Here is a 24,588-nt window from a genome sequence, read left to right as displayed (position 1 = left end):
CCTATTGACTTCGAAAAGCATTGAGAATAAACCACCATCTTCTATTTGCAATAAGCCTGGACTCTCTTTTTTTCAGCAGCTTGGGTGATATCCACAAATTTCCATTTATAGCATTCTTGGGAATGATGGTCTTATATAGACAGGTGTGTGCCTTTACAAATCAAGTCCTATCAGTTTAATTAAACACAGCTGGACTCAAATGAAGGAGTAGAACCATCTCAAGGAGGATCACAAGAAAATGGATAGCATTTGACTTAAATATGAGTGTCTGAGCAAGGGGTCTGAATACTTATGACCATGTGATATTTCAGTTTTTCTTTTTTAAGAAACATGCAAACATTTCTACATTTCTGTTTTTTTCAGTCAAGATGGGGTCCAGAGTGTACATTTATGAGAAAAAAAATGAACTTTTTTGAATTTACCAAATGCTGCAATGAAACAAAGAGTGAAAAATTTAAAGGGGTCTGAATACTTTCCGTACCCACTGTAAATTACAGTGAACAAATTAACAATGACAGACTGGTACAGAGGGGAGAGGACTACCCTTGTGGGCTTATAGTCTACAAAATAATGGGAAAGGAGACAGGTTGTTGGGACAGCTATTTTTGGGGAGCACTATACTCTGGAGAATGATATATGAGGCCCACCATACACTGGAGCATTCCAAAGGTGGACATCAGACACTGGAGCAGCATTTACAGGGCCCATTATGCACTGGAGCATTAGAAATGGGGCCCATTATATATGGAGCATTATTTGGGCCCATAACACAGTGGAGCTTCATCCATGGGGACCAACATATACTGTAGCATTATGTGGAGCTCATCATATACTGTTTCAAACATTATATGGGACCAATGATTCTGTATGGAGAAATATATGGGCCTCATTACTCTGTATAGCGCACTATGCGGTGGCCATAATACTGTATGGAGTAATATACTGTCCGTTTTTGGAGCTATTGGAGAATTTAAAATGGATATCAGTCATGTGATGTAAAAGTGAAGTATTTTTCATTGTACTATACCGCCCACACTCTTCCCCTCTCCCGAACAGGCTGTACAAGGCAAGAAAGGGGTTTTTTTAGTTCCGATATTTCTGTCCCATTGACTTGAATGGGACTTCCGGAATCGGCGATACCCGATACTTTTTTTAGATCAGCCGATCCATTTCGATCCGATATTTTTCAGTATCGGGTGGTATAGCTCAACACTATGCATGGTTCATTTTAATGAAGGTTAGATCATCAACATTTTGGGTCGACAGATGGGTCCTTTTTTCTGTCAGGATTGATCCAGCTGCACTGAAGACTCGTTCAGATAACACACTATTAGCAGGGCAAGTGAGCTCCTGTAAGGCATATTTTGCGAATTCAGGCCAGGTGTCAAGTTTACTGGCCCAATAGTCAAAGGGGAATGACCGGTGAGGGAGAACATCGATATGAGAGAAGTAGTTTGTTACCATAGTTGACAACTGCTGTCTCCTGTCACTTTCGATCAATGCAGTATTACCAGTCGTGTGAGCGGTACTTGAAAAATCAGTCCACAACATGGTCGTGAAACCCCTGTGTCCAACGCCACTTCGGCTGTGTGCACCACGAACACCTCTTCCATGTTGCCCCCTATGGCTCGTTGGAAAAACATCACCACCGCTGTGTGCTGGGAATGCCTCAAACAAAAGGTTTACCAGAGTTGCTTGTTTGTTAGCCAATATTAGCTCTAGGTTCTCCTGTGGCATGATGTTTTGGAATTTGCCTTTATAGCGTGTATCCAGGATGCTGGCCAACCAGGAGTCGTCATCGTTCATCATTTTGGCAATGCGGGGGTCCCTTTTTTTTCCAGGTGTCAATGATGCACTGCGAGTGCTGGGTGGAGGAGCACTTTCTGGCAAATCAACATCCCTCCAGTCATGCACAAACCCTGTACCTGACCTTGCCATGCCAACATTTTTTCTTGCCCCCTGAAAAGCATCCTCCTCCCCAAAATAATCATCCCCATCATCCTCCTCCTCCTCCTCTCCTTCCTCCACCTCGTCCATGAGACTTCCCTGAGCAGACAATGGCTGATTGTCATCAAGGCTTCGCTCCTCCTCTTCCTCCTCGGCTGCAGAAGCCTGCTCCTTAATGTGTGTCAAAGTTTGCATGAGCAGACGCATAAGTGGGATGCTCATGCTTATGATGGCGTCGTCTGCGCTTACCAGCCGTGTGCATTCCTCAAAACACTGAAGGACTTTACAGAGGTCTTTCAGCTTCGACCACTGCACACCAGACAACTCCATGTCTGCATTCAAACTGCCTGCCCGTGTATCCTCCCACACATGTCTTTCACATGCACATGGAGGGCTGGGATGGCTTTTCACGAAAAGAAGTGTCGACTGGGTAGGTCATAGCGTGGTACTGCGTAGGCCATGAGCTCGCGGAAAGCTTTGCTTTCAACCAATGGTAGGGCATCATCTCCAACGAGATTAGTTTGGCAATGTGGGCGTTCAAAGCCAGTGTACACGGATGAGAGGATGAGTGCTTTCTTGTCCTACTAAGAGTCTCTGGTAGGGTGAGCTGGACTTGAGAGCTGCATATGTTGGAACTAGCGGTGGATATGGCAGACTGAGAGAGGGTTGGTGATGGTGATGGTGTTGGTGGTGTTGCTGATGGCCTAGATTCAGTCTTTCGTAGCAATAGCATTGTGATTCCATGACTGCTTTGCCTTTGCGATGACACCTCGACGTTTGCTGCTGGTGGTGTGCTAACCAGTGGGCTTACAGTGGGGGAAGCGATGTAGCATTGCTAACTACCTTCATTCGGAGCAGGTGCACATGTGGTACGTGAGGTCTGGTAGTCCGTCCACGCTTGCAAGTGCATGGTGGTTAAATGTCTAAGCATGCAACTGGTATTCAAATTTCTCAGATTTTTCCCTCGGCTAAAGGTCTTTGCGCACTTCTTACAGATTACCTTTGCCTGATCATTAGGATTTTGTTCAAAAAAGTGCCACACTGCACTCTTCCTACTATGGAAGACATTTTGAGACCTTGCACGCTGTGCTAATTTGACCTTCTGGCCAAGCTGTCCTGCAACTATTTTGTTTTTTTGTAACACGTTTTTGGACTGCTACGGTCCTGCCAGATAACAGCTGTTGCGACGTCGTTGCCTGCTGCGGATCCTCCTCCTCTTCTGAGCTATTGGCAGCGGCACCCTCTTCCCCCAATGGATGCCAATCTGGGTCAACAACTGGGTCATCCATCACCTCCTCTTCAATTTTATGTGCACCTTCCTCTGTGTCACCGTGTAAGGTGGTATAGTATGCAGGAAGGGGCACCTGTGTTTCATCAGGGTCTGATTCTGCCTCAGTACACTGCGAGGACAATGTAGTGCTCTGAGTGAATGTACCAGCAGAAAAATCTAGCAGTGACTGTGCATCAGTGCACTCCATGTCAGATTCATCTTTGACTGGGGAATTCACGATTTGACTTGCTAACCCAGGCATGGTATGTGAAAAGAGCTCCATGGATTAATCGGTAGTGTGGCCTGCCACATCCTTCACTTTTGGTAGGGGTGAAGGACACAAGGAAAGGTGTTGTTCCTCACCAGGAGCCTCCAATGACGACTCAGTGCTTTTATTTTTTGAAACTTCAGAAGAGGAGGCGAGAGATCTGGTGGCTGTGTCAGCAATATAAGCCAAAACTTGCTCCTGAAGCTCCGGCTTTAAAAGTCGTTTACCTACTCCCAGAAAAGAGAGCCTTCGAGGCCTTGTGGAGCCAGATGATGACGCAGGCTCAACACCTCCTGCCTTAGGTGCTATTGTGCTTTTGCCACTACCAACAGATGCGACACCACCACCATCGGGACCAGCTGGCAACCCCCGCCCACTTCCATGGCGTCTTCCACATACTTGCTCATTTTTGGGAAAATGTACCCAAAATGCCACCAGCTATATGGTACTGTAATAGAAGGTAGAAGGTGTATCTACTATTGGTGAGAATTTGAATCTCACTATAGATTTGAGGACGCTGAACTATTGTCTCAGGCCCAGGAGAGATTACACCTCAATGTAACAGGCTGAAATTGGATGGTGAATGACAAGGTGGAGGGTGTCCATAGGATTGGTGAGATTTTGAATCTCACTATAGATTTGAGGACGCTGAACTATTGTCTCTGGCCCAGTAGAGATTACACCTCAATGTAACAGGCTGAAATTGGATGGTGAATGACAAGGTGGAGGGTGTCTATAGGATTGGTGAGATTTTGAATCTCATTATAGATTTGAGGATGCTGAACTATTGTCTCTGGCCCAGTAGAGTTTACACCTCAATGTAACAGGCTGAAATTGGATGGTGTATGACAAGGTGTAGGGTATCTATAGGATTGGTGAGAATTTGAATCACACTATAGATTTGAGGACGCAGAACTATTGTGTCTGGCCCAGTAGAAGAAAAGTATTTTTGCTTTTAAAAAAAGCAGTTTGCACAGCAGTGTGCAAACAGCAATGCAGCTATCAGGGAGCCTTATAAGGCAGCTTAATAACCAACAGAGCTGATGCACAAAAATATAGCCTCCCCTGTCACTGCACACAAAGTGTTGTGTTGTAAGTGGAAATCGCTAACAGCAGAAGAAGTTTTTTTGGTTCTTCCTCCCTGCCTATCGCTCTCCCTACAGAATCAGCAGCAGCAGCAGCTCTCCCTAATGCTAAGATCAGCAGAAGTAAGATGGCGGTCGGCGTGCACGCCCTTTTATAGCCCCTGTGACGCCACACAAAGCCAGCCAATCACTTGCATGCCCTTCTCAAAGATGGTGGTGACCGATGCCTATGTCATCACATTGCCCACAGTGTGCGTCCTCCATCATTGGCTGAAAAAGGGCGCTGGAAGCATCTTTTGAAACGCGACTTGGGCGCTCAGGTCGCCGACCTCGTGGCCGACCTCACGCTATGGTCGGGTTTTGTTTCATGAAACCCGACTTCAGTGAAAGTCGGAGACTTTTGAATATGACCGACCCGTTTCGCTCAACTCTAGTGGCAGATAATCGGACGTGTTGAAGCACAGAATTCCAGAGGATTGTGCATATTTTGGAAAAGTTTTGGAGGCAATTAGGTGAGGAGCGTATAAGTGTACAGGAGAGAAGCAGGTTTTGGGAGAACCAGAGATTATGTGTTGGAAGATATTGGGAGATTAGTTCAGCGATACATGAAGGAAATAGATTATGGATGGCTTTGTAGGTATATATAAATTAATACTCCCATGAGCGGCACCTGCTGCAGCCGTTATCAGCTTCAGTAGACGTGCGCTGATGGGAGCTGTAGTCACATCAGCAGACGCTTGTGACCAGAGGTAAACTTTTTACCTTCAGTCAAAGCTGCAAGCTCACTATGTCATCTGACAGATCGGCAATGACCAGCACAGGGGCTTTCGACGTTTGGTTACGTTTGTCAAACAAGTCAGAGAACAAAATGTTCGCCGAACCGAACGTCAAGAGGTTCACTCATCTCTCGCTGTAATATTATAAATATGGTGTGTTTGTAAAAACAAAGGCATATCAAGGCATAATTTGGCCTACCTTAAACCCAGCCTGTATCTGCCAACCATATCAAACTAGGATAATCTCACATTCTAAACCTCAGAAAATTTGAAGCTTAAATTCAGTCATAGTTTACAGACAATTTTTTTGCCATAGTCAAGAAATGGTTTCTTACCTGCAGCGAATGGCATAAACCCATCACTTTTCTTAAATTCACCGTTTTCATTAAGGAAGTGTCCAGGATCAAACTCCCCTGGGTTTTTGAAATATTTGGGGTCTTTTAGGACAGATGTCAAGACTGGAAGCAATAAGCTTCTCTGAAAGTAAATATATAAAATATGTAGATATAGAAATCTGAAATGTTAAAAGTGAGATCTAGGTAGCAGCTGATAGGAAGAGCCAAGACATTAAAAAGATCAAAACAACTTTTTTGACAGTGGCTCCAAGATACTGTATAAATAGGAGTAGAGTAATAATTAAAAGAAAACATGTTAAATGCTGAACTTGTTTCATAAACGTAAAAGATAGAAACAGGTGATGAGCTAAGAAGTCATGCTTGTCAAGTCTCCTGGATCGGTCAGTACACTCATGTAAAATGAGTAAACGTTCCAGACTCATAGAAAAGTAAGCAGCTGTCCAGGGACCCAAAATGTTTAATTTTCCCTTACTGTGTCAGAAAGGTAAGGACCAAGGGTTGGTGGAGTGAAGAATGCGTAGGAAAGTGCATGGCCCCTAAGATAATGTGTAACTATGACCGAAAATTTACAGTAGCACACACTTAAATTGATGCCAAACAGAAAAAATTTTCAGATGTGGTCGATAAGAAAAGTATATTGTACCTTAGGAATGTGATATCCTCTGAAGATTGTGTCCTTGCTGGCAGCATGGAGCACTCCTATAGGTACAATATCAGCAAATCTCTGGATCTCGTGGATTACAGCTTCTGTATATGGCATTTTACTCTTGTCTTCTATTGATGGACAGCGATCCTTGCCTATTACATGATCAATCTCTTTGTGGATCTTCTCTGAAATTTCCAAAATGGAACAAAGAACAAACTTTCATACTTTTCAGTATAGTGCTATTTTACAATCAAAACTGTAAAGCGCTGCAGAATATGTTAGCGCTATTTAAAAATAAAGATTATTATTAAAGATTATTATTAATCAAAAATTAGTTGAAAATGTCACCATGCCAAGACCAAGAAATACAAGGTAACACAGGTTTTTGATAAGATAATATGTATAGTAAATGATTAGTTGTGATTCAACTTTGAGTCGAATTTTGCAGGTCCCAGTATAATCAATTACAATTTGATTCAAGCAAAATGCCAAAAATGTCTATAACTATTTTACAGACTGCAGAAGGTTCCTTCAGTCAGAGAAGTTACCTCAAGAGTGACCAGGTGTGCTTCTCAATAATGTCTCACAGCTATCATATAGTATAGGAGATTACATAATATAACACAACATATCTTTTAACCCCTGTCCTCCATCAAAGCTTTGCTCCCCTCACCCCGGTCAGCTAAATCCTGTTGTGCTTGACGTCGGGCTTTGCAGAAGGTCCAGCATGAACCCATGGGATGATCTCCTTTGGCCTGTATAAGGACCACCAAGACAGACACCTTGGTCAAGCATTGCCATTGTCCTGTTGGCCCTGAGAGGGTACACTGTCAGCCTTCCCTGGTTATCAGTAAAGGGTCTGCACACCCTGGATCTAGAGCTCCCACACACAGGGATACCATCTCATTCTTATATAGCATTGCGTTCTGGAGTAGTATTATGTGTGGGGATGCAGGATACCGTACCTCCCACCGATTTCACTGCCTGGGAAAAATGGAACGCTGTGAGCCCCGGTTTCCAGGCAATGCAAGATGCTGCTGTGTCTGGTAGTAGGCAGTTGTGGGATTGTGTCCATTCTGCTGTGCAAGTTACCAGGGATTTGTTGTCTGGGGTGATTAGGAAGTATTGAGATCATTTCCTTCAGAATCAGGAGGGCTATTTAACCCTTCTCCCAGCTCAGAACTTTGTTATTTATTACAATTCATATGAGTTGTGGTGATGAACTGTGCTTGCAGTTTTGGTTGCTCTCTTTTGGAATTGGTCTTGGTATTCCCTTCCTTTTCTCTTTGCGCTACACTCCCAGGGTTTCTCGCAGAGACACCTACCTCGACTAGGCTCTGGCCACGTCACCATGCACCAGCTGCCCATCAACAGAGGGCCTTGGAAGGGATCTGCCCAAGTCCCCTTCCTATTTACTGGGAACTGGGTGAAGAGGCTCCCCCAACTGGGGTAGCTTGTGTCAAGTGCGTCTGTGGCTACATCTTTGCTGTTTTGGTGCCAATCTTGCTAAGACTGTCTGCGATCGCTCATAACACAGACAGATAGCTAAATAGCTAGGGAATACCTCAGAAAAGAAAACACCTGCAGGAAACCCAGCACACCCCAACCCTTATTGGGCGAAAGAATTGTCACTCAGAACACCAATAGCTCAGCACATCCCAGCCCCAGGTTAACCAGCTGAGTTATCAATCACATTACTGACCACTCACCATTCCCCTATCCTAGATTGTACAACAGAGCTGCCACTCACCTCACTGAGTGGAGAAATCATGTCACTTTAGCGTACCTTTCTCCTGTCTGTACCTCAGCTACCTGTTCCCAGTTTCCTGTCTGCTTGCGGTCTCTAGTACCTCCGTTATGTGTATCCCACATTCCTCACCTGCTGCATTGATGCCCATGTGCCCACCCGGACCTTAGTTTTGGAGGATCCACCTCACCAGGTGAAACTAACCATATCATAGCCTGCATAAAAGCTGAGGCAAGGAATATAGCAGCCAACTTGGAGTGAATCTGTTTAGTGAGGGAATGTTACAGATTACAGTTTAGCAATGGATGTAGGGAGTTAAAGCTAAAACTTTCTGAATATGCTCTACAATAAGCTTGTGTGACAAAACAGCAGTAAAAATGGTTACTACCTATTTTCCCATGGCCATACAATGTATTTGAAAGTGACCTTGACATTGCTAAAGTTGTGTTTGAGTTTAAGAGCTGGAAAAGAGTTGAATATAGTCCTAAAACCTATCAGAAGTTTCAAACACATGACATCATCACATGGGCAGTCCAAAATTGTTCAAAGGCATAGTAATCTTAGTATATGCATAAAAATGCCTTAAGAAATTCTCTCTCTCTCATTATTCTGGCATTTGGTAAATATTAATAATTTTGATAATCCTAATTGGCCTAAAAAAAGAAAGTTTTATTCTGATTTCATGTCACATATTGAGAAAAACATGCAGATGTGTCTTTTTATATAGTGTACTAGCTGAAGAGCCCAGCGTTGCCCGGGCATAGTAACTAACTGTGGTTAGTTATAACAAATTATAATGATTATATTGCACATAAAAACATTTCACATCATACTTTAAACCCTACAGATTTGCAACACAAATTAACATAATGATTACCTAAGTATTGACAAAATTTTATTTTCAACTCATTCAAGAGCCTTCTGTTAAACAACCTTTTTGTTTTTGTCTTTCGGTGCAAAGATGAACAGATTTTTGGCAGTTCCAATTCTTGAACAAAATTGACCATGAGAAAAGCATGGAGATTGCAAATCGATCCCTACTACTTTCAAGGACTGTCCCTGAGCCTTGTTAATGGACATTGCAAATACCAGTTGAAGTGGAAACTGGAGGCGTTTAAAATCAAAAGGCAAATCAGATGGAATGAGTGGAATTCTTGGAATGAAAATGTCCTTTCCTTTGGCACATCCTGTTGCTGAGCTATTTATCTAATCCTATCCTGTGTGATAACATCTGATGAGCTGTGTATCTAATCCTGTCCTTTGTGATACTGTTTGCTGAGCTGTGTATCTTACCCTATCCTGTGAGATACTGTCTCCTGAGCTGTGCACCTAATCCTGTCCTGTGTGATACTGTCTCCTGAGCTATGTATCTAATTGTATCCTGTGTGGTACTGTCTGCTGAGCTGTGTATCTAATCCTATTATGTGTGATACTGACAGTTGAGTGGTGTATCTAATCCTATCTTGTGTGATACTGTCTGCTGAGACGTGCATCTAATCTTATGTGATACAGTCTGCTGAGCTGTGTATCTGATCCTATCCTGTGTGTTACGGTACAGTATGCTGAGTTGTGTATCTAATCTAATCCTGTGTGATACTGACTGCTAAACTGTGTATCTAATCCTATCATGTGTGATACTGTCTGCTGAGCCATGTATCTAATCCTATCCTGAATGTTTCTGTGTGCTGAGCCATGTATTTAATACTATCCTGTGTGATACTCACTGCTGACCTGTGTATCTAATCCTTTCCTGTGTGTTATTGTCTGCTGAGCCGTGTATCTAATCCTATCCTGTGTGATACTGACTGCTGACCTGTGTATCTAATCCTATCCTGTGTGATACTGACTGCTGAGCCGTGTATCTAACCCTATCCTGTGTGTTACTGACTGCTGAGCCGTGTATCTAATCCTCTCCTGTCTGATACTGTCTGCTGAGCTGTATATCTAATCCTATCCTGTGTGTTACTGTCAGCTGACCTGTGTATCTAATCTTATCCTGTTTGATACTGTCTGCTGAGCTGTGTATCTAATATCCTGTGTGATACTGACTGTGAAACCGTGTATCTAATCCTATCCTGTGTGTTACTGCCTGCTGAGCCATGTGTCTAATCCTATCCTGTGTGCTACTGTGTGCTGAGCCGTGTATCTAATCCTACCCTGTGTGACACTGTCTGCTGAGCTGCATATCTAATCCTATCCTGTGTGTTACTCTCAGCTGACCTGTGTATATAATCTTATCCTGTTTAATACTGTCTGCTGAGCAGTGTATCTAATCTTTTGTTGTGTGATACATTCTGCTGAGCCGTGTATCTAATCCTATCCTGTGTGATACTGTCTGCTGAGCTGTGTATCTACTCTAATCCTGTGTTACTGACTGCTGAGCTGAGTATCTAATCCTATCCTGTGTGATACTATCTGCTGAGCTGTGTACCTAATCCTATACTGTGTGATACAGTCTGCTGAGCTGTGTATCTAATCCTATCCTGTGTGATACTGGGCTGTGTATCTAATCCTATCCTGTGTGATATTGTCTGCTGAGCTGTGTATCTAATCCTATCCTGTGTGATACTGGGCTGTGTATCTATTATTATTATTATTATTATTATTTATTACTAGCTGAAGAGCACGACACTGCCAGGGCATAGTAACTAACTGTGGATAGTTATAACAAATTATAATTATCGTCCATCCCATAGTCCCGTGCCCATATACCCAACATACCTATCCTCCATCCCATATTTGATTGCCCATATACCCATCACACATCCTCCATCCCATAGTCCCATGCCCATATACCCGTCATACATATCCTCCATCCCATAGTCCCGTGCCCATATACCCATCATACATATCCTCCATCCCATAGTCCAGTGCCCATATACCCATCACACATCCTCCATCCCATAGTCCCGTGCCCATATACCCATCATACATATCCTCCATCCCATAGTCCAGTGCCCATATACCCATCACACATCCCCCATCCCATAGTCAACCATTATGACATCATAATGAGGGGCGGGGCATGATACACACACACTTTTTCCCCATTATGTAGATCGGGGCAAAATTGTTTGGTGAATTGGAACGCGCAGGGTTAAAATTTCACCTCACAACATAGCCTAGGACGCTCTCGGGGTCCAGACGTGTGACTGTGCCAAATTTTGTGGCTGTAGCTGCGACAGTGCGGATGCCAATCCCGGACATACACACATACATACATACATACATACACACACTTGAGCTTTATATATTAGATTATAGCGCCATTTTTTCCATGGCGCTTTACATGTGAGGAGGGGTATACATAATACATACAAGTACAGTAATCTTAAACAATACAAGTCACGACTGGTACAGAATGAGAGCGGACACTGCCCGTTAGGGCTCACAATCTACAACGGGATGGCTGAGGATACAGTAGGCGAGGGTAGAGCTGGTCGTGCAGCGGTTTGGTGGATCGGTGGTTACTGCAAGTTGTAGGCTTGTTGGAAGAGGTAGGTCTTCAAGTTCTAATCCTATCCTGTGTATCTAATCCTATCCTGGGATACTGGGCTGTGCATCTAATCCTATCCTCTGTGTTACTGGGCTGTGTATCTAATCCTATCCTGTATGATACTGTCTGCTGACCTGTGTATCTAATCCTATCATGTGTGATACTGTGTTCTGAGCCGTGTATCTAATCCTATCCTGTGTGATACTGTCTGCTGACTTGTGTATCTAATCCTATCCTGTGTGATACTGACTGCTGAGCTATGTATCTACACCTATCCTGTGTGATACTGACTGCTGAGCTGTGTATCTAATCCTATCCTGTGTGATACTGGGCTGTGTATCTAATCCTATACTGTCTGCTGACCTGTGTATCTAATCCTATCCTGTGTGATACTGTGTTCTGAGCCATGTATCTAATCCTATCCTGTGTGATACTGTCTGCTGACCTGTGTATCTAATCCTATCCTGTGTGATACTGACTGCTGAGCTGTGTATCTAATCCTATCCTATGTGATCCTGGGCTCCCCCTGCAGTCTGTGTCAGAGGGTGGTCTGTGTCGGCACGGTAATAAATTGTGTTATTTCCAGCTTTACAGAAGGACGATAACACCATAGAAATGATAAGAATTATAGGCCTCAGTTACCACAACTGTCTACAAGGAAAACTGCTGCTCATAGCAACCAACCACAACTCAGCTTCTTTTAAACAGCTCTAGTGAAATGAAAGATGCTTAGTGATTGGTTGCTATTTTTATATATACCGGGTGAGTCATAAAGGACGGACGTTTTTAAACTAATCATAAAATCGTTAAATATTTATTAAATATAAATGTATTCACAGATTTGGTTATGTATACTAATAGCATTTGACAAATTCAAGTGTGGAAAACAACATCTGCCATGTGGTGGCCATTATCAGTGATGCATTTCCAAAGGCGTTCTTGGAAGTTGGCATCAACACGTTCCAACACAACTCTGTCGATTTGGGCAACTTCCACTCGAATAGCTTCCTTCAGTTCTTGTAATGATCGAGGCTTAAGCTTGTATACACGTGATTTGAGGTGACCCCATAAGTAATAATCGCACATGGACAGGTCTGGGGACCTAGGAGGCCAATTAATATCGCCAAACCTGGAAATGATGCGACCAGGGAAGAGAGGGCGAAGAACGTTCATTGTTGCTCCGGCTGTGTGGGCCGTTGCCCCATCTTGTTGAAACCACACACTAGAGATGGGGATATGTTGCCGTCGTAACTCAGGAACAAAGAAGTTATTTATCATGGCGATATAACGTTGTGAGTTCACGGTAACAGTATTGCCATTATCGCCTTCGAAAAAGTACGGACCGATCACGCCATATTTGCCCATAGCGCACCACACCGTTACCTTAGGGCTGTGCAGCGGTCGTTCATGTAATTCTTTCGGATTTTCATAGGCCCAATAACGGCAGTTCTGCTGATTAACCATGCCATTGACATGGAAATGAGCTTCATCACTCATGAATAAAATAAGGTTGTCGTTTTGCTCAATAATTGCTTCCATCTCATGTGCGAACTTCAGTCGCGCTGCGTAACCCCGCGCTCCAACTGTTGCACAATGGCCAATTTATAGGGGTGGAAATGCAGGTCTAAATGCAAAATACGCCTTACTGTACGATTACTGAGGGCAAGTTCTAAAGAATGTTTCCGAGCAGATCGACTCGGACTACGCAGCATGGCTTGCCTGACGCGTTCCACATTTTCAGGGGTACGTGCCGTTCGTGGAGCCCCCGGTGGTCGTTTGTTCATTAGTGTACCTCGTGTACGGAGTGCTTCAACCCAACGTAGGATAGTGTTACGAGCGGGAACAGCTTGATTTCTGTGAATATTGAAATGACGCCGAAACTCACGCTGAACGGCTGTGATGCACTCATTATTCTTGACAAAACTGTCGTACGCAAAAACGCGATGTTCTATCGTCCACGGCACCATAGCTTAAACTGAAACTAAAATAAAAACAATGCTTTCACCTCACAAACATAACCCCGCCTCCTGCACATCTCTACCTCCACCTGGTGGTGAGTTATAGCTACTTCAAATACATCCGTCCTTTATATTTAACGATTTTATGATTAGTTTAAAAACGTCCGTCCTTTATGACTCACCCGGTATATATATATAGATGTAAACTTCTGATTTCAACTGTATCTATCTATCTATCTATTATCTAGGAATAAAAAATGAAAAGCATCACTCCAGGTTGGGCAAAAAATGTAAGAGTGGACTTTATTAAGCCCACATGGAGTGGTGCAACATTTCGGCTTCAAAAGCCTTTTTCAAGCAGTGAAGATACAAGTGAATGCAAGCATATAAATAGGTGCATGGTAATGAGATACAATTAACATAATAATCATACAAGATCATTTTACAAGTATTGTTTTCAAATTTTCATATAATACATGCTGTCCAGTCATATCACAAAAAGCGCGTGTGGTATAAAGTGCAAAGTGACTGCATACCTTACAGTAAAAAAGCATGTATCGCTCATTGTGCTACAAGAGATATCATCCTGTCACTAGCCGCAGCAGATGCTAAAGTAACGAAGTCTCAGCTATGCATAAATGCAATGGCGGGACACTACGCATGCACAATAACATTAATGGAATATTCCATACTAAACATGGTGCCGACAGTGCAGGACCTTCTTTAGTGCGCATGCGCTGGGAATATCCCGCTTTGATTGGCTTAGCGGCTAGTGACAGAAAGATTATGCGCAGTACATGCGCAGTTTCATCTCAAACACGCCAACTATGGTATGTAATCAAAGAAACTAGCGATTACGGCAATGCACACCTGGGTGAGTGATAAGATATTAATGCGATGCACATGATATCACTTGTAGCACAATGAGCGATACATGTTTTTTTACTGTAAGGTATGCAGTCACTTTGCACTTTATAGCACAGGCACTTTTTGTGACATGACTGGACAGCATGTATTATATGAAAATGTGAAAATATTACTTGTAAAATGATCTGGTATGATTATTATGTTAATTGTATCTCATTACCATGAACCTATTTATATGCTTGTATTCACTTTTATCTTCACTGCTTGAAAAAGTCTTTTGAAGCCAAAACGTTGCACCACGCCATGTGGGCCTAATAAAATCCACTCTTACATTTTTTGCTAAAACTGGAGTGTTGCTTCCCATTTTTAATTCTTGTATATTTCACAAGTATATGGATTAGTTGCCGGGAGGCCTGTGCACCCACTTGATTGCATGTGCTGTTCCATTTTTTTCTAACTAACTATTATCTATCTATCTATCTATCTATCTATCTATCATATCTATTACCTATCTATCATCTGCTATCTATCTATCTATCTATCTATCTATCTATCTTCCTATCAATTATCTGCCTATCTATGTTAGGGGCTAGCGGAACGCACCTAATAATTATGATGGTAAGAGGTGCGTTCGCAGCCCGGGGTCCACTGTGCAGAGATGTAACCTGCTGCTAGGTAATGGCGGATAATAGCACACTCGGGTTACCTCACCCGGAGTGTACGAGGCGAGCTTCACAGGGTTATACTAATAAGATATGAGCCCAAGCAATGTGGTCACAGAACTCTGCCCAGAGGCACAGAGTCAGAGTCCTTCTAGACCCACTTGCGCACGGAGCCACTGCAGCGGCACTAGAGGGTGACTCTAGGTGAATGCTGTGCCCTGTTAGCTTTCACAGGGTGCAGCGGATACACTTGTACCGCCCAGAGGTACGGGAGATATGGTGGCACTATGGCGCGAACCTTTGTGCTTTGACTGGAGCACTGTGGCACATGCTTTGCCACCATGAGGCGCTGACTCTAACTAAACTAACCCTAACACATATGTATCAAAGGGAGGGGTTATTTAATAAGTCAGTCACCAGTTCCATGCATCCATCATCACTCACACAAGTCTCAACAAAAGTCTATCTTAGCGCATGGCGGAGCAGCCATGCAACCTTTTTATATCAGCGTGCTTCCGGGACCTTCCTGATGGTCCAATCCGAGCTGGAGAAGGACCTGAGCATGTGACCTCCGATCTCCAATGAGAGATCGCCCCATGGGCATGCTCGGTGGACCGAAAGGAAGACTTAGTCCCTTGAGTAGCTCGCTGCTGGCCAGCATGCATTGCTATAGTTGGACGAGAGGGGGCAGCAGCAACCAAACCCACAGTGTTAGTCTGAGCAGAGCGATGGGATCGACGAGTCTGCTGAGCAGCCTCCTCTGGGGGGTAGAGTAATGGGAGACCGCCGAATGCAAGGCTTGGGATTCCTGCTGTGCAGCGACAGGAACCCGATGCCTAAAAATCTATCTATCCCATATCCCATATCTATCTATCTATCTATCTATCTATCTATCTATAAATCTATTTATCAGCATGCTTGCAAAATGAAATGGACATGTCTCCATGTGTGTCACATGGATACACAGTTTGTGTGAAAACATAAGCGGCTGCCCCATCTATAATAATAAATGCCCTAACCAGCTTCCGGTTGTAACAACTTCCGTCCAGTTGTAACCGGTGACGTCACCACACACACACGCACGTTAACCCTCAACACACCACACCGCCTCAACACACACTCCTCTCACCTTTCACCTCCACTCATGTCCACTCACTCTTTCACTCCACATACGTTCCTTTCTCTCACTCCGTTTCTCATACTCACACCGTCATCGTCGCTGCCCCGACATCTTCCTCCGCCGCCGCGATCCAGGATCCAGACGTTCTCCAGGCCGCCGACATCGGGATCCAAAAAGATGGCGTCGGCGAAATCTCGCGAGATTACGCCGACGCCATTTTGGATCCCGATGTCGCCCATGCCAGCAACATGTTGTTGCGGCGACGCCATCTTGAATATCGCGGGACTTCATGAAATCCAAGATGGCGTCCCGCAAGAACATGTCGGCGGCCTGGAGAACGTCTGGATCCTGGATCGCGGCGGCGGAGGAAGATGTCGGGGCAGCGACGATGACGGTGTGAGTATGAGAAACGGAGTGAGAGAAAGGAATGTATGTGGAGTGAAAGAGTGAGTGGACATGAGTGGAGGTGAAAGGTGAGAGGAGTGTGTGTTGAGGCGGTGTGGTGTGTTGAGGGTTAACATGGCAAGAGGTGTGAGGCTGTGTGCACACGCTGCGGATTTTGCTGCGGTTCCGCAGCGGTTTTGACCGCTGCGGACCCGCAGCAGTTTTTGCTGCGGTGTACAGTACCATGATTCCCTATGGGAATCAAAAACCGCAGTGCAGACGGTGCGGAATTTTCCGCGCGGATTATCTGCGGTTTTCAATCCGCAGAAAGAATTGACATGTCAATTCTTTCTGCGGATTCTCCTGCGGTTTGCCATCTCCTCTATTTAGGAGATGAAAAACCGCAGGGCAAAACCGCAGAGCAATCCGCAGGTAAAACCGCAGGTCTTTTGACCTGCGGTTTCACCTGCGGATTTTACAAAATCCGCGCGGATGAATCCGCACCTAATCCGCAGCGTGTGCACACAGCCTTAACGACGTCGGCGAAATCTCGCGAGATTTCGCCGACGCCATCTTGCATTCGTGAAATTGCGTCATTTACCTCACGCCGACTTGCTGTGCGGACGCTTGGCATTGCCTGTACCACCATAACTACTGCTGCCTTGGTCCTATGCCTGTTTACTGCCGGTGTCTAATTACAGGGCCAATTTGCCTATACTGCCATAACTATTGCTACCTTGCTACTCTGCCGGTGTCTAATTACAGGGCTAATTTGCCTCTACCGCCATAACTACTGCTGCCTTGCTCCTCTGCCGGTGTCTAATTACAGGGCTAATTTGCCTCTACCGCCATAACTACTGCTGCCTTGCTCCTCTGCCGGTGTCTAATTACAGGGCTAATTTGCCTCTACCGCCATAACTACTGCTGCCTTGCTCCTCTGCCGGTGTCTAATTACAGGGCTAATTTGCCTATACCGCTATAACTACTGCTGCCTTGCTCCTCTGCCGGTGTCTAATTACAGGGCCAATTTGCCTATACCGCCATAACTACTGCTGCATTGCTCCTCTGCCGGTGTCTAATTACAGGGCCAATTTGCCTATACCGCCATAACTACTGCTGCCTTGCTCCTCTGCCGGTGTCTAATTACAGGGCTAATTTGCCTCTACCGCCATAACTACTGCTGCCTTGCTCCTCTGCTGGTGTCTAATTACAGGGCTAATTTGTCTCTACCGCCATAACTACTGCTGCCTTGCTCCTCTGTCGGTGTCTAATTACAGGGCCAATTTGCCTCTACCGCCATAACTACTGCTGCATTGCTCCTCTGCCGGTGTCTAATTACAGGGCCAATTTGCCTATACCGCCATAACTACTGCTGCCTTGCTCCTCTGCCGGTGTCTAATTACAGGGCTAATTTGCCTCTACCGCCATAACTACTGCTGCATTGCTCCTCTGCCGGTGTCTAATTACAGGATCAATTTGCCTCTACCGCCATAACTACTGCTGCCTTGCTCCTCTGCCGGTGTCTAATTACAGGATCAATTTGCCTCTACCGCCATAACTACTGCTGCATTGCTCCTCTGCTGGTGTCTAATTACAGGATCAATTTGCCTCTACCACCATAATTACTGCTGCCTTGCTCCTCTGCCGGTGTCTAATTACAGGATCAATTTGCCTCTACCGCCATAACTACTGCTGCATTGCTCCTCTGCTGGTGTCTAATTACAGGGCCAATTTGCCTATACCGCCATAACTACTGCTGCCTTGCTCCTCTGCCGGTGTCTAAGGCTGGTTTCACATTTGCGTTAAAACAACGCTGCGCCCTGCGCCGTTAAGCCCCGCCCCGAGCCGGCTCCCTGCCGGCCCCATCCGGGATCACCGCCTACTTTCGCATTTGCACGCATGCGATCGGCGCACCCTATCTTTAGCATAGGGTGCGCAGATCGTGCGCTGCCAGTGTGAAAGTAGCGTGCTGCGCACTTTTGACGGTGCGCCGTGCGCGCCGAAATGCAACATGCTGCATTTCGGCGCGCACGGCGCACTGTCAAAAGTGCGCAGCACGCTACTTTCACACTGGCAGCGCACGATCTGCGCACCCTATGCTAAAGATAGGGTGCGCCGATCGCATGCGTGCAAATGCGAAAGTAGGCGGTGATCCCGGATGGGGCCGGCAGGGAGCCGGCTCGGGGCGGGGCTTAACGGCGCAGCGTTGTTTTAACGCAAATGTGAAACCAGCCTCATTACAGGGCCAATTTGCCTCTACCGCCATAAGTACTGCTGCCTTGCTCCTCTGACTGTTCACTGCCTGTGTCTAATTACAGGGCCAATTTGCCTCTACCGCCATAACTACTGCTGCCTTGCTTCTCTGCCGGTGTCTAATTACAGGGCCAATATGCCTCTACCGCCATAACTACTGCTGCCTTGCTCCTCTGCCGGTGTCTAATTACAGGGCCAATTTGCCTCTACCGCCATAACTACTGCTGCCTTGCTCCTCTGCAGGTGTCTAACTACAGGGCCAATTTGCCACTACCACTTCATAACTACTGCTGGGCAATTACAGGGTCAATTAGTATCTGTTTACTCTACAATACTCCAGGACGCCTTCTTCACTGCCTGATAACTGCCAAATAGACTCCTTTACCTGTGCCAACATGAGTCATAACAAAAAGTATGCCAATGCCAGTGAAAGGAAAGCAGCTTTAGCACTACGACAAAAACAACGCCATGCTAATGAGACTCCTAAGGAAAAACACCATCGCCTTGAGAAGATTAAGGCTTATAAACGCCGTCGCCTCACACACGAATCCCCTAACTCTAAATCCATAAGATTGGCTGAAGAAGCCTCTGCACGCCGTCACCGCCGACAACAGACGGCCTCTTCCTCATCATTATTATTAGACTCACAACAGGATGCTTCCACATCAGCATGTGGAACAATTTACTGCTACACTTCATCCCATATGCCGTTCACTGACATAACTAATCAGCAATCTGTTTCTGCCCTATCAATACCACCATTCAATACCGATGCACAGTATGCCAATGCCAGTGAAAGGAAAGCAGCTTTAGCACTACGACAAAAACAACGCCGTGCTAATGAGACTCCAGAGGAAAAACAGCATCGACTTGACAAGATTAAGGCTTATAAACGCCGTCGTCTCACACACGAATCCCCTAACTCTAAATCTATTACATTGGCTGAAGAAGCCTCTACACGCCATCACCGCCAACAACAGACGGCTTCTTCCTCATCATCTATAATAATAAATGCCCTAAGCAGCTTCCGGTTGTAACAACTTCTGTCCAGTTGTAACCGGTGACGTCACCACACACACGCACATGTTAACCCTCAACACACAACACCGCCTCAACACACACTCCTCTCACCTTTCACCTCCACTCACGTCCACTCACTCTTTCACTCCACATACGTTCCTTTCTCTCACTCCGTTTCTCATACTCACACCGTCATCGTCGCTGCCCCGACATCTTCCTCCGCCGCCGCGATCCTGGATCCAGACGTTCTCCAGGCCGCCGACATGTTCTTGCGGCGACGCCATCTTGGATTTCGTGAAATCCCGCGAGATTCAAGATGGCGTCGCCGCAAGAACATGTCGCTGGCGTGGACGACTCGGGATCCAAAAAGATGGCGTCGGCGAAATCTCGCGAGATTACGCCGACGCCATTTTGGATCCCGATGTCGTCCACGCCGGTGACATGTTCTTGCGGCGACGCCATTTTGGATCGGCGAAATCCCGCGATAGTCAAGATGGCGTCGCCGCAAGAACATGTCCCCGGCGAGGACGACGTCGGGATCCAAAATGGCGTCGGCGAAAACTCGCGAGATTTCGCCGACGCCATTTTGGATCCCGACGTCGTCCACGCCGGCGACATGTTCTTCCGGCGACGCTATCTTGACTATCGCGGGATTTCAGAATACTCAAGATGGCGTCGCCGCAAGAACATGTCACCGGCGTGGACAACGTCTGGATCCAGGATGGCGCCGGCGGAAGAAGATGTCGGGGATCGTGGAGCAGCGGCGATGACGGCGTGAGTATGAGAGACGGAGTGAGAGAAGGGGTTGTATGTGGAGTGAAAGAGTGAGTGGAGATGGTGAAAGGTGAGAGGAGTGTGTGTTGAGGAGTGTGTGTGTTGAGGGTTAACATGGCAAGAGGTGTGATGCTATCTGATTGATCGAAGAGGTTTTACCAGAATTTTTATACAAAATTATCTGAAATGTGGCAACTCGAAAATCTGACAACTTTTGGCTTTTTACCCCAGTCCCATCTGTAAAATTGTGTAAATTCTAACCAACAGTTTCATCATAGTTTATGCACAAAAGTGGAGTAAATTACAATAGAGATATATGCCAGGCCATGTATGCAGTAACATTACGGTGACATTAGTGGAGTAGGTCAATACAAAGGAAAAAGAGAGCAGCAAGAGGAAAAAGATGCAAAAAATCAACCATTCCGGTATGCAGGAGAGAAGATGAAAGATGGCACTCTGTGGACACTGATCGGTAAAAAAGCTTCTTTATTAGTTGCATAAAAAAGCCATGGAGGCAGGGGAGCGCAGGCGACGGCACAGGCTACGGTGGTTTCGCGTACACACTATGCTTCAACAAGCTCATCTGCCGGGATGTTTATATCCACCTGTGAGTTTTCAGTGTAAGAAGCAACCTGTCCACAAGCCGAATCCTATGCTCGACTGGAGGTATGCGAGTTTGTTAAGTGCCCGTTTTCCTTCTCCTTTCACTAAAAATCAACCATTCTTTTAATCCAGGTGTACGTCTACATCGGATTTTGGCCCGATTCAGAAATGTCTCCTGCACAATCTACTCGGGGAGTATATTACATAATATGAAAATGCATTAGTTAAATTAATTTAAATCATCACCTTGGATTTCTGGATATTTCATGAATATGAGAAAACCGTATCTCAACGTCATACTTGTCGTCTCTGTTCCAGCAACAAATAGGTCAATGATCGTGGCCTGTAGATTCACCTGATGAAATTCTGTGTCTGGATTCTTTTTTTCCTAAAAATTAAAATTTATAAATGTTTTTATTTAACAAAAAAGGTCAAAAGCCTTTATACACACGTTGGATGTGTTCTCACTGATAATTTTTGTTTTTGTGAGGTTTTGGAACACAAAATTCTCCAATTTTCCAATCAAAACGCACAGTTTACATCTCAGCAAACAAAAACCTCAGCATGGACCCTTAGAAGACCATATTGGAGTCAAAACAATTATAATCAATATGATGGCTGATTTTATGATGATTGATTTCAACACCAAATGTTCAAAGCTAGTTGCATTTTAGTTATTATGAACGCTCCTTACCCAAAATATGTGACCCTTCAAGGTCTAATAATATTATCTGCACACTCACCTCTTCCATCTTAATGAGGAAGCAATCTATGAAGTCACGAGGACAGTTCACATCCAGGCTGTCTTGATGGGTCTTTATCGTCTCATTAATAAATTGTTTCAGACTGGCTATAGTTTTGAAGAACCTCTGATGAGGACCAGGAATATAGGGCATTATGGTGGGGAACATGACAATGAGCTAATTAAGGAAAAGTAATCGAAAATAAAAATATTATTACCATTAATTTGATGCTTCAGTGAAATTTTAATTTTTCGCCCTGGCAAAACTGTTTTCGTAAATCTGAAATGATAAATGATAAAACAATACCATACAGAGACTTCTGTTTTGTGCCTACAGTTCCATTAAATGGATATGTGTCTCCATGGTCACAAACTACAAACTAATCCAGCATTATCTGATTCGGTTCCCATACCACTGATTATAATTTGCTTAGCTTAGCTTCTTAATATTTTGACATGTTTCTATATGTTTTTCTCATACATGCCTCATTCTTGCATTAACAAAAGTGGATAGTTTTTGCTGCATATGTGGAGAAGTCACAAAGGCAAAACTTGACTACTATAATAAGGAAAACCTGTAATCTGGCTGCAGACTAGGAGATCAGAACAAGATTTGGGCTCCACACGTATGCTGAAATAGATGTGCATCACATCTTACCCAGTGGTTGCATGGGAAGAGGCAATCTATGCCTTTTGCATTCCCAATGATCTGGAGAGAGCCAGCTGATCACACGACCAAATGCTATTTCTGTATGGTGCCCATTAGTAAAGGAATTTCAAGGATGAAGCGGACTTTACACTAACCAAAACTTCCATCTGCATTACGCCCAGTATGACATACAGAAGAACCGCTGGTTCGAAAAGCACCAGAAACATTTTCAGTTGAGTCAAGTGAGGAAGAAGATGGCACATGGTGTCATGAAGCATCTTCCTCTCATGAACCAGACTTTCTATCAGTAACCTCAACTGAAACAAACCTTCAAACACAAAATAAACTGAACAATCTTGTTAGCGATTTGAATCCTTTCAAAAGTAAGGCTGGCCTCTTAGGTTCCAGGCTACAGAAGTGTAATCTCGTAGTTGGCGACGTCAGATTTTTTGGTTCCACAATCATAATAAAGATTTTCTCCTATTCTTTGTCAAGCAGGATGATCTTGTGGCATGCAACAAGATTAACAGATTAATGTAAACTCTAAAGATAAGTCATAATCCAGACAAATGGAGACTTTTCATTGATTCACCCAAAACAAGCCTAAGAGCCATCTTGGTGCATAGTGGCAATGTGTTACCTTCAATTCCAATCACAAATAGTAGCCAAAGATCAGGTAAAGAGTGTAGCCCGGAACATAGGTGGTCAGTGACCTGCAATCAGGTGTGCCAAAATAGGTATATGCCGGGTATCTTATGTCACGGCGTTCACTGCAAGACAGGGATGTGTCTTGAGGTGGATACCGTGACATAAGATACCTGGCTACTATTTGTGATTTACTCACACTAGCATCTAGAAATTAACCCTAGTACATTGATGAAGGTCTATCACGACCAAAACGTTTGTAACTAGTGTCTACTGTATGCATTAAAATTCTGATGTTTTTGCACCAAAAATCCTTGAGTTTGCCCGGTATTTGATACTTGGTTATAAGGTTTGGGAACCTACTGTGTGGCACCTCCCCGTTTGGCTGTGCTAACATTTATTCCTATACAGTTTAACCCCTTAGTGACAGAGCCTATTTGGTACTTGATAACAAGCCAATTTTTACAATGCTGGCCACTGTCATTTTATGAAGTTAAAGCTCTAGAATGCTTCAACGTATCCCACTGATTCTGAGATTGTTTTTTGTGACATATTGTACTTCATGGTAGTGGTAAAATTTCTTCAATATTAATTGTGCTTATTTATGAAAAAAACGGAAATTTTGCAAAAATGTAGAAAATTTTGCAATTTTCAAACATTTAATTTTTGTACCCTTACATCAAAGATCACTGTCACACAAAATAGTTAATAAATAATATTTCCCACGTCTAATTTATATCAGCACAATTTTGGAAACATAATTGTTTTTGTTAGGACGTTATAGGGGTTAAAAGTTGACCAGCAAATTTCTCATTTTCCAACAAAATTTGCAAAACCATTTTTTTAGGGACCACCTCACATGTGAAGTGATTTTGGGGGTCAATATAACAGAACATATCCAAAAGTGACACCATTCTAAAAACTACACCCCTCAAGGTTCATAAAACCACATTCAATAAGTTTATTAACCCTTCAGGTGCTTCACAAGAACTAAAGCAATGTGGAAGGAAAAAATGAACATTTTACTTTTTTCACAAAAAAAATGTATCAGGAGAAAAAGGACCAAAAATGCAATTTCTCCTGAGTATGCCATTTCCACATATGTGGGGGAAAGCCACTGTTTGGGTGCAAGGCAGGGCTCAGAAGGGAGGGAGCATCGTTTGACTTTTTGAACGCAAAATTGGCTGGAATGAATGATGGCGCCATGTCACGTTTGGAGACCCCCTGATGTACCTAAACAGTGGAACCTCCCAATCCTAACACACCCCTAACCCTAATATCAACCCTAACCACAACCCTAACCCTAGCTCAACCCTAACT

At 44.3% G+C, this 24,588-nt stretch overlaps 1 protein-coding gene across 2 annotated transcripts in view; it reads right to left on the bottom strand.

The window, feature by feature from the left end:
* Nucleotides 1-24,588, bottom strand: part of LOC141052010 (cytochrome P450 2C8-like) — a 51,310-nt gene that overhangs the window by 3,636 nt on the left and 23,086 nt on the right. For both annotated transcript variants that reach the window (XM_073549177.1, XM_073549176.1), the window contains exons 5-8: nucleotides 21,976-22,152; nucleotides 21,479-21,620; nucleotides 6,346-6,533; nucleotides 5,682-5,823 (exon numbers count right to left, since the gene is read on the bottom strand). In XM_073549177.1, coding sequence (XP_073405278.1) covers nucleotides 5,682-5,823; nucleotides 6,346-6,533; nucleotides 21,479-21,620; nucleotides 21,976-22,152 — 649 coding nt within the window. The remainder of the gene's footprint in view (nucleotides 1-5,681; nucleotides 5,824-6,345; nucleotides 6,534-21,478; nucleotides 21,621-21,975; nucleotides 22,153-24,588) is intronic.

The sequence above is a fragment of the Dendrobates tinctorius genome, unplaced genomic scaffold (assembly GCF_039654945.1).
Source record: "Dendrobates tinctorius isolate UK_male_01 unplaced genomic scaffold, ASM3965494v1 ptg000158l, whole genome shotgun sequence".
Taxonomy (NCBI): Eukaryota; Metazoa; Chordata; class Amphibia; order Anura; family Dendrobatidae; genus Dendrobates; species Dendrobates tinctorius.
The sequence above is the reverse complement of the archived record's forward strand: the minus strand, read 5'-3'. Positions and strand labels throughout refer to the sequence as shown.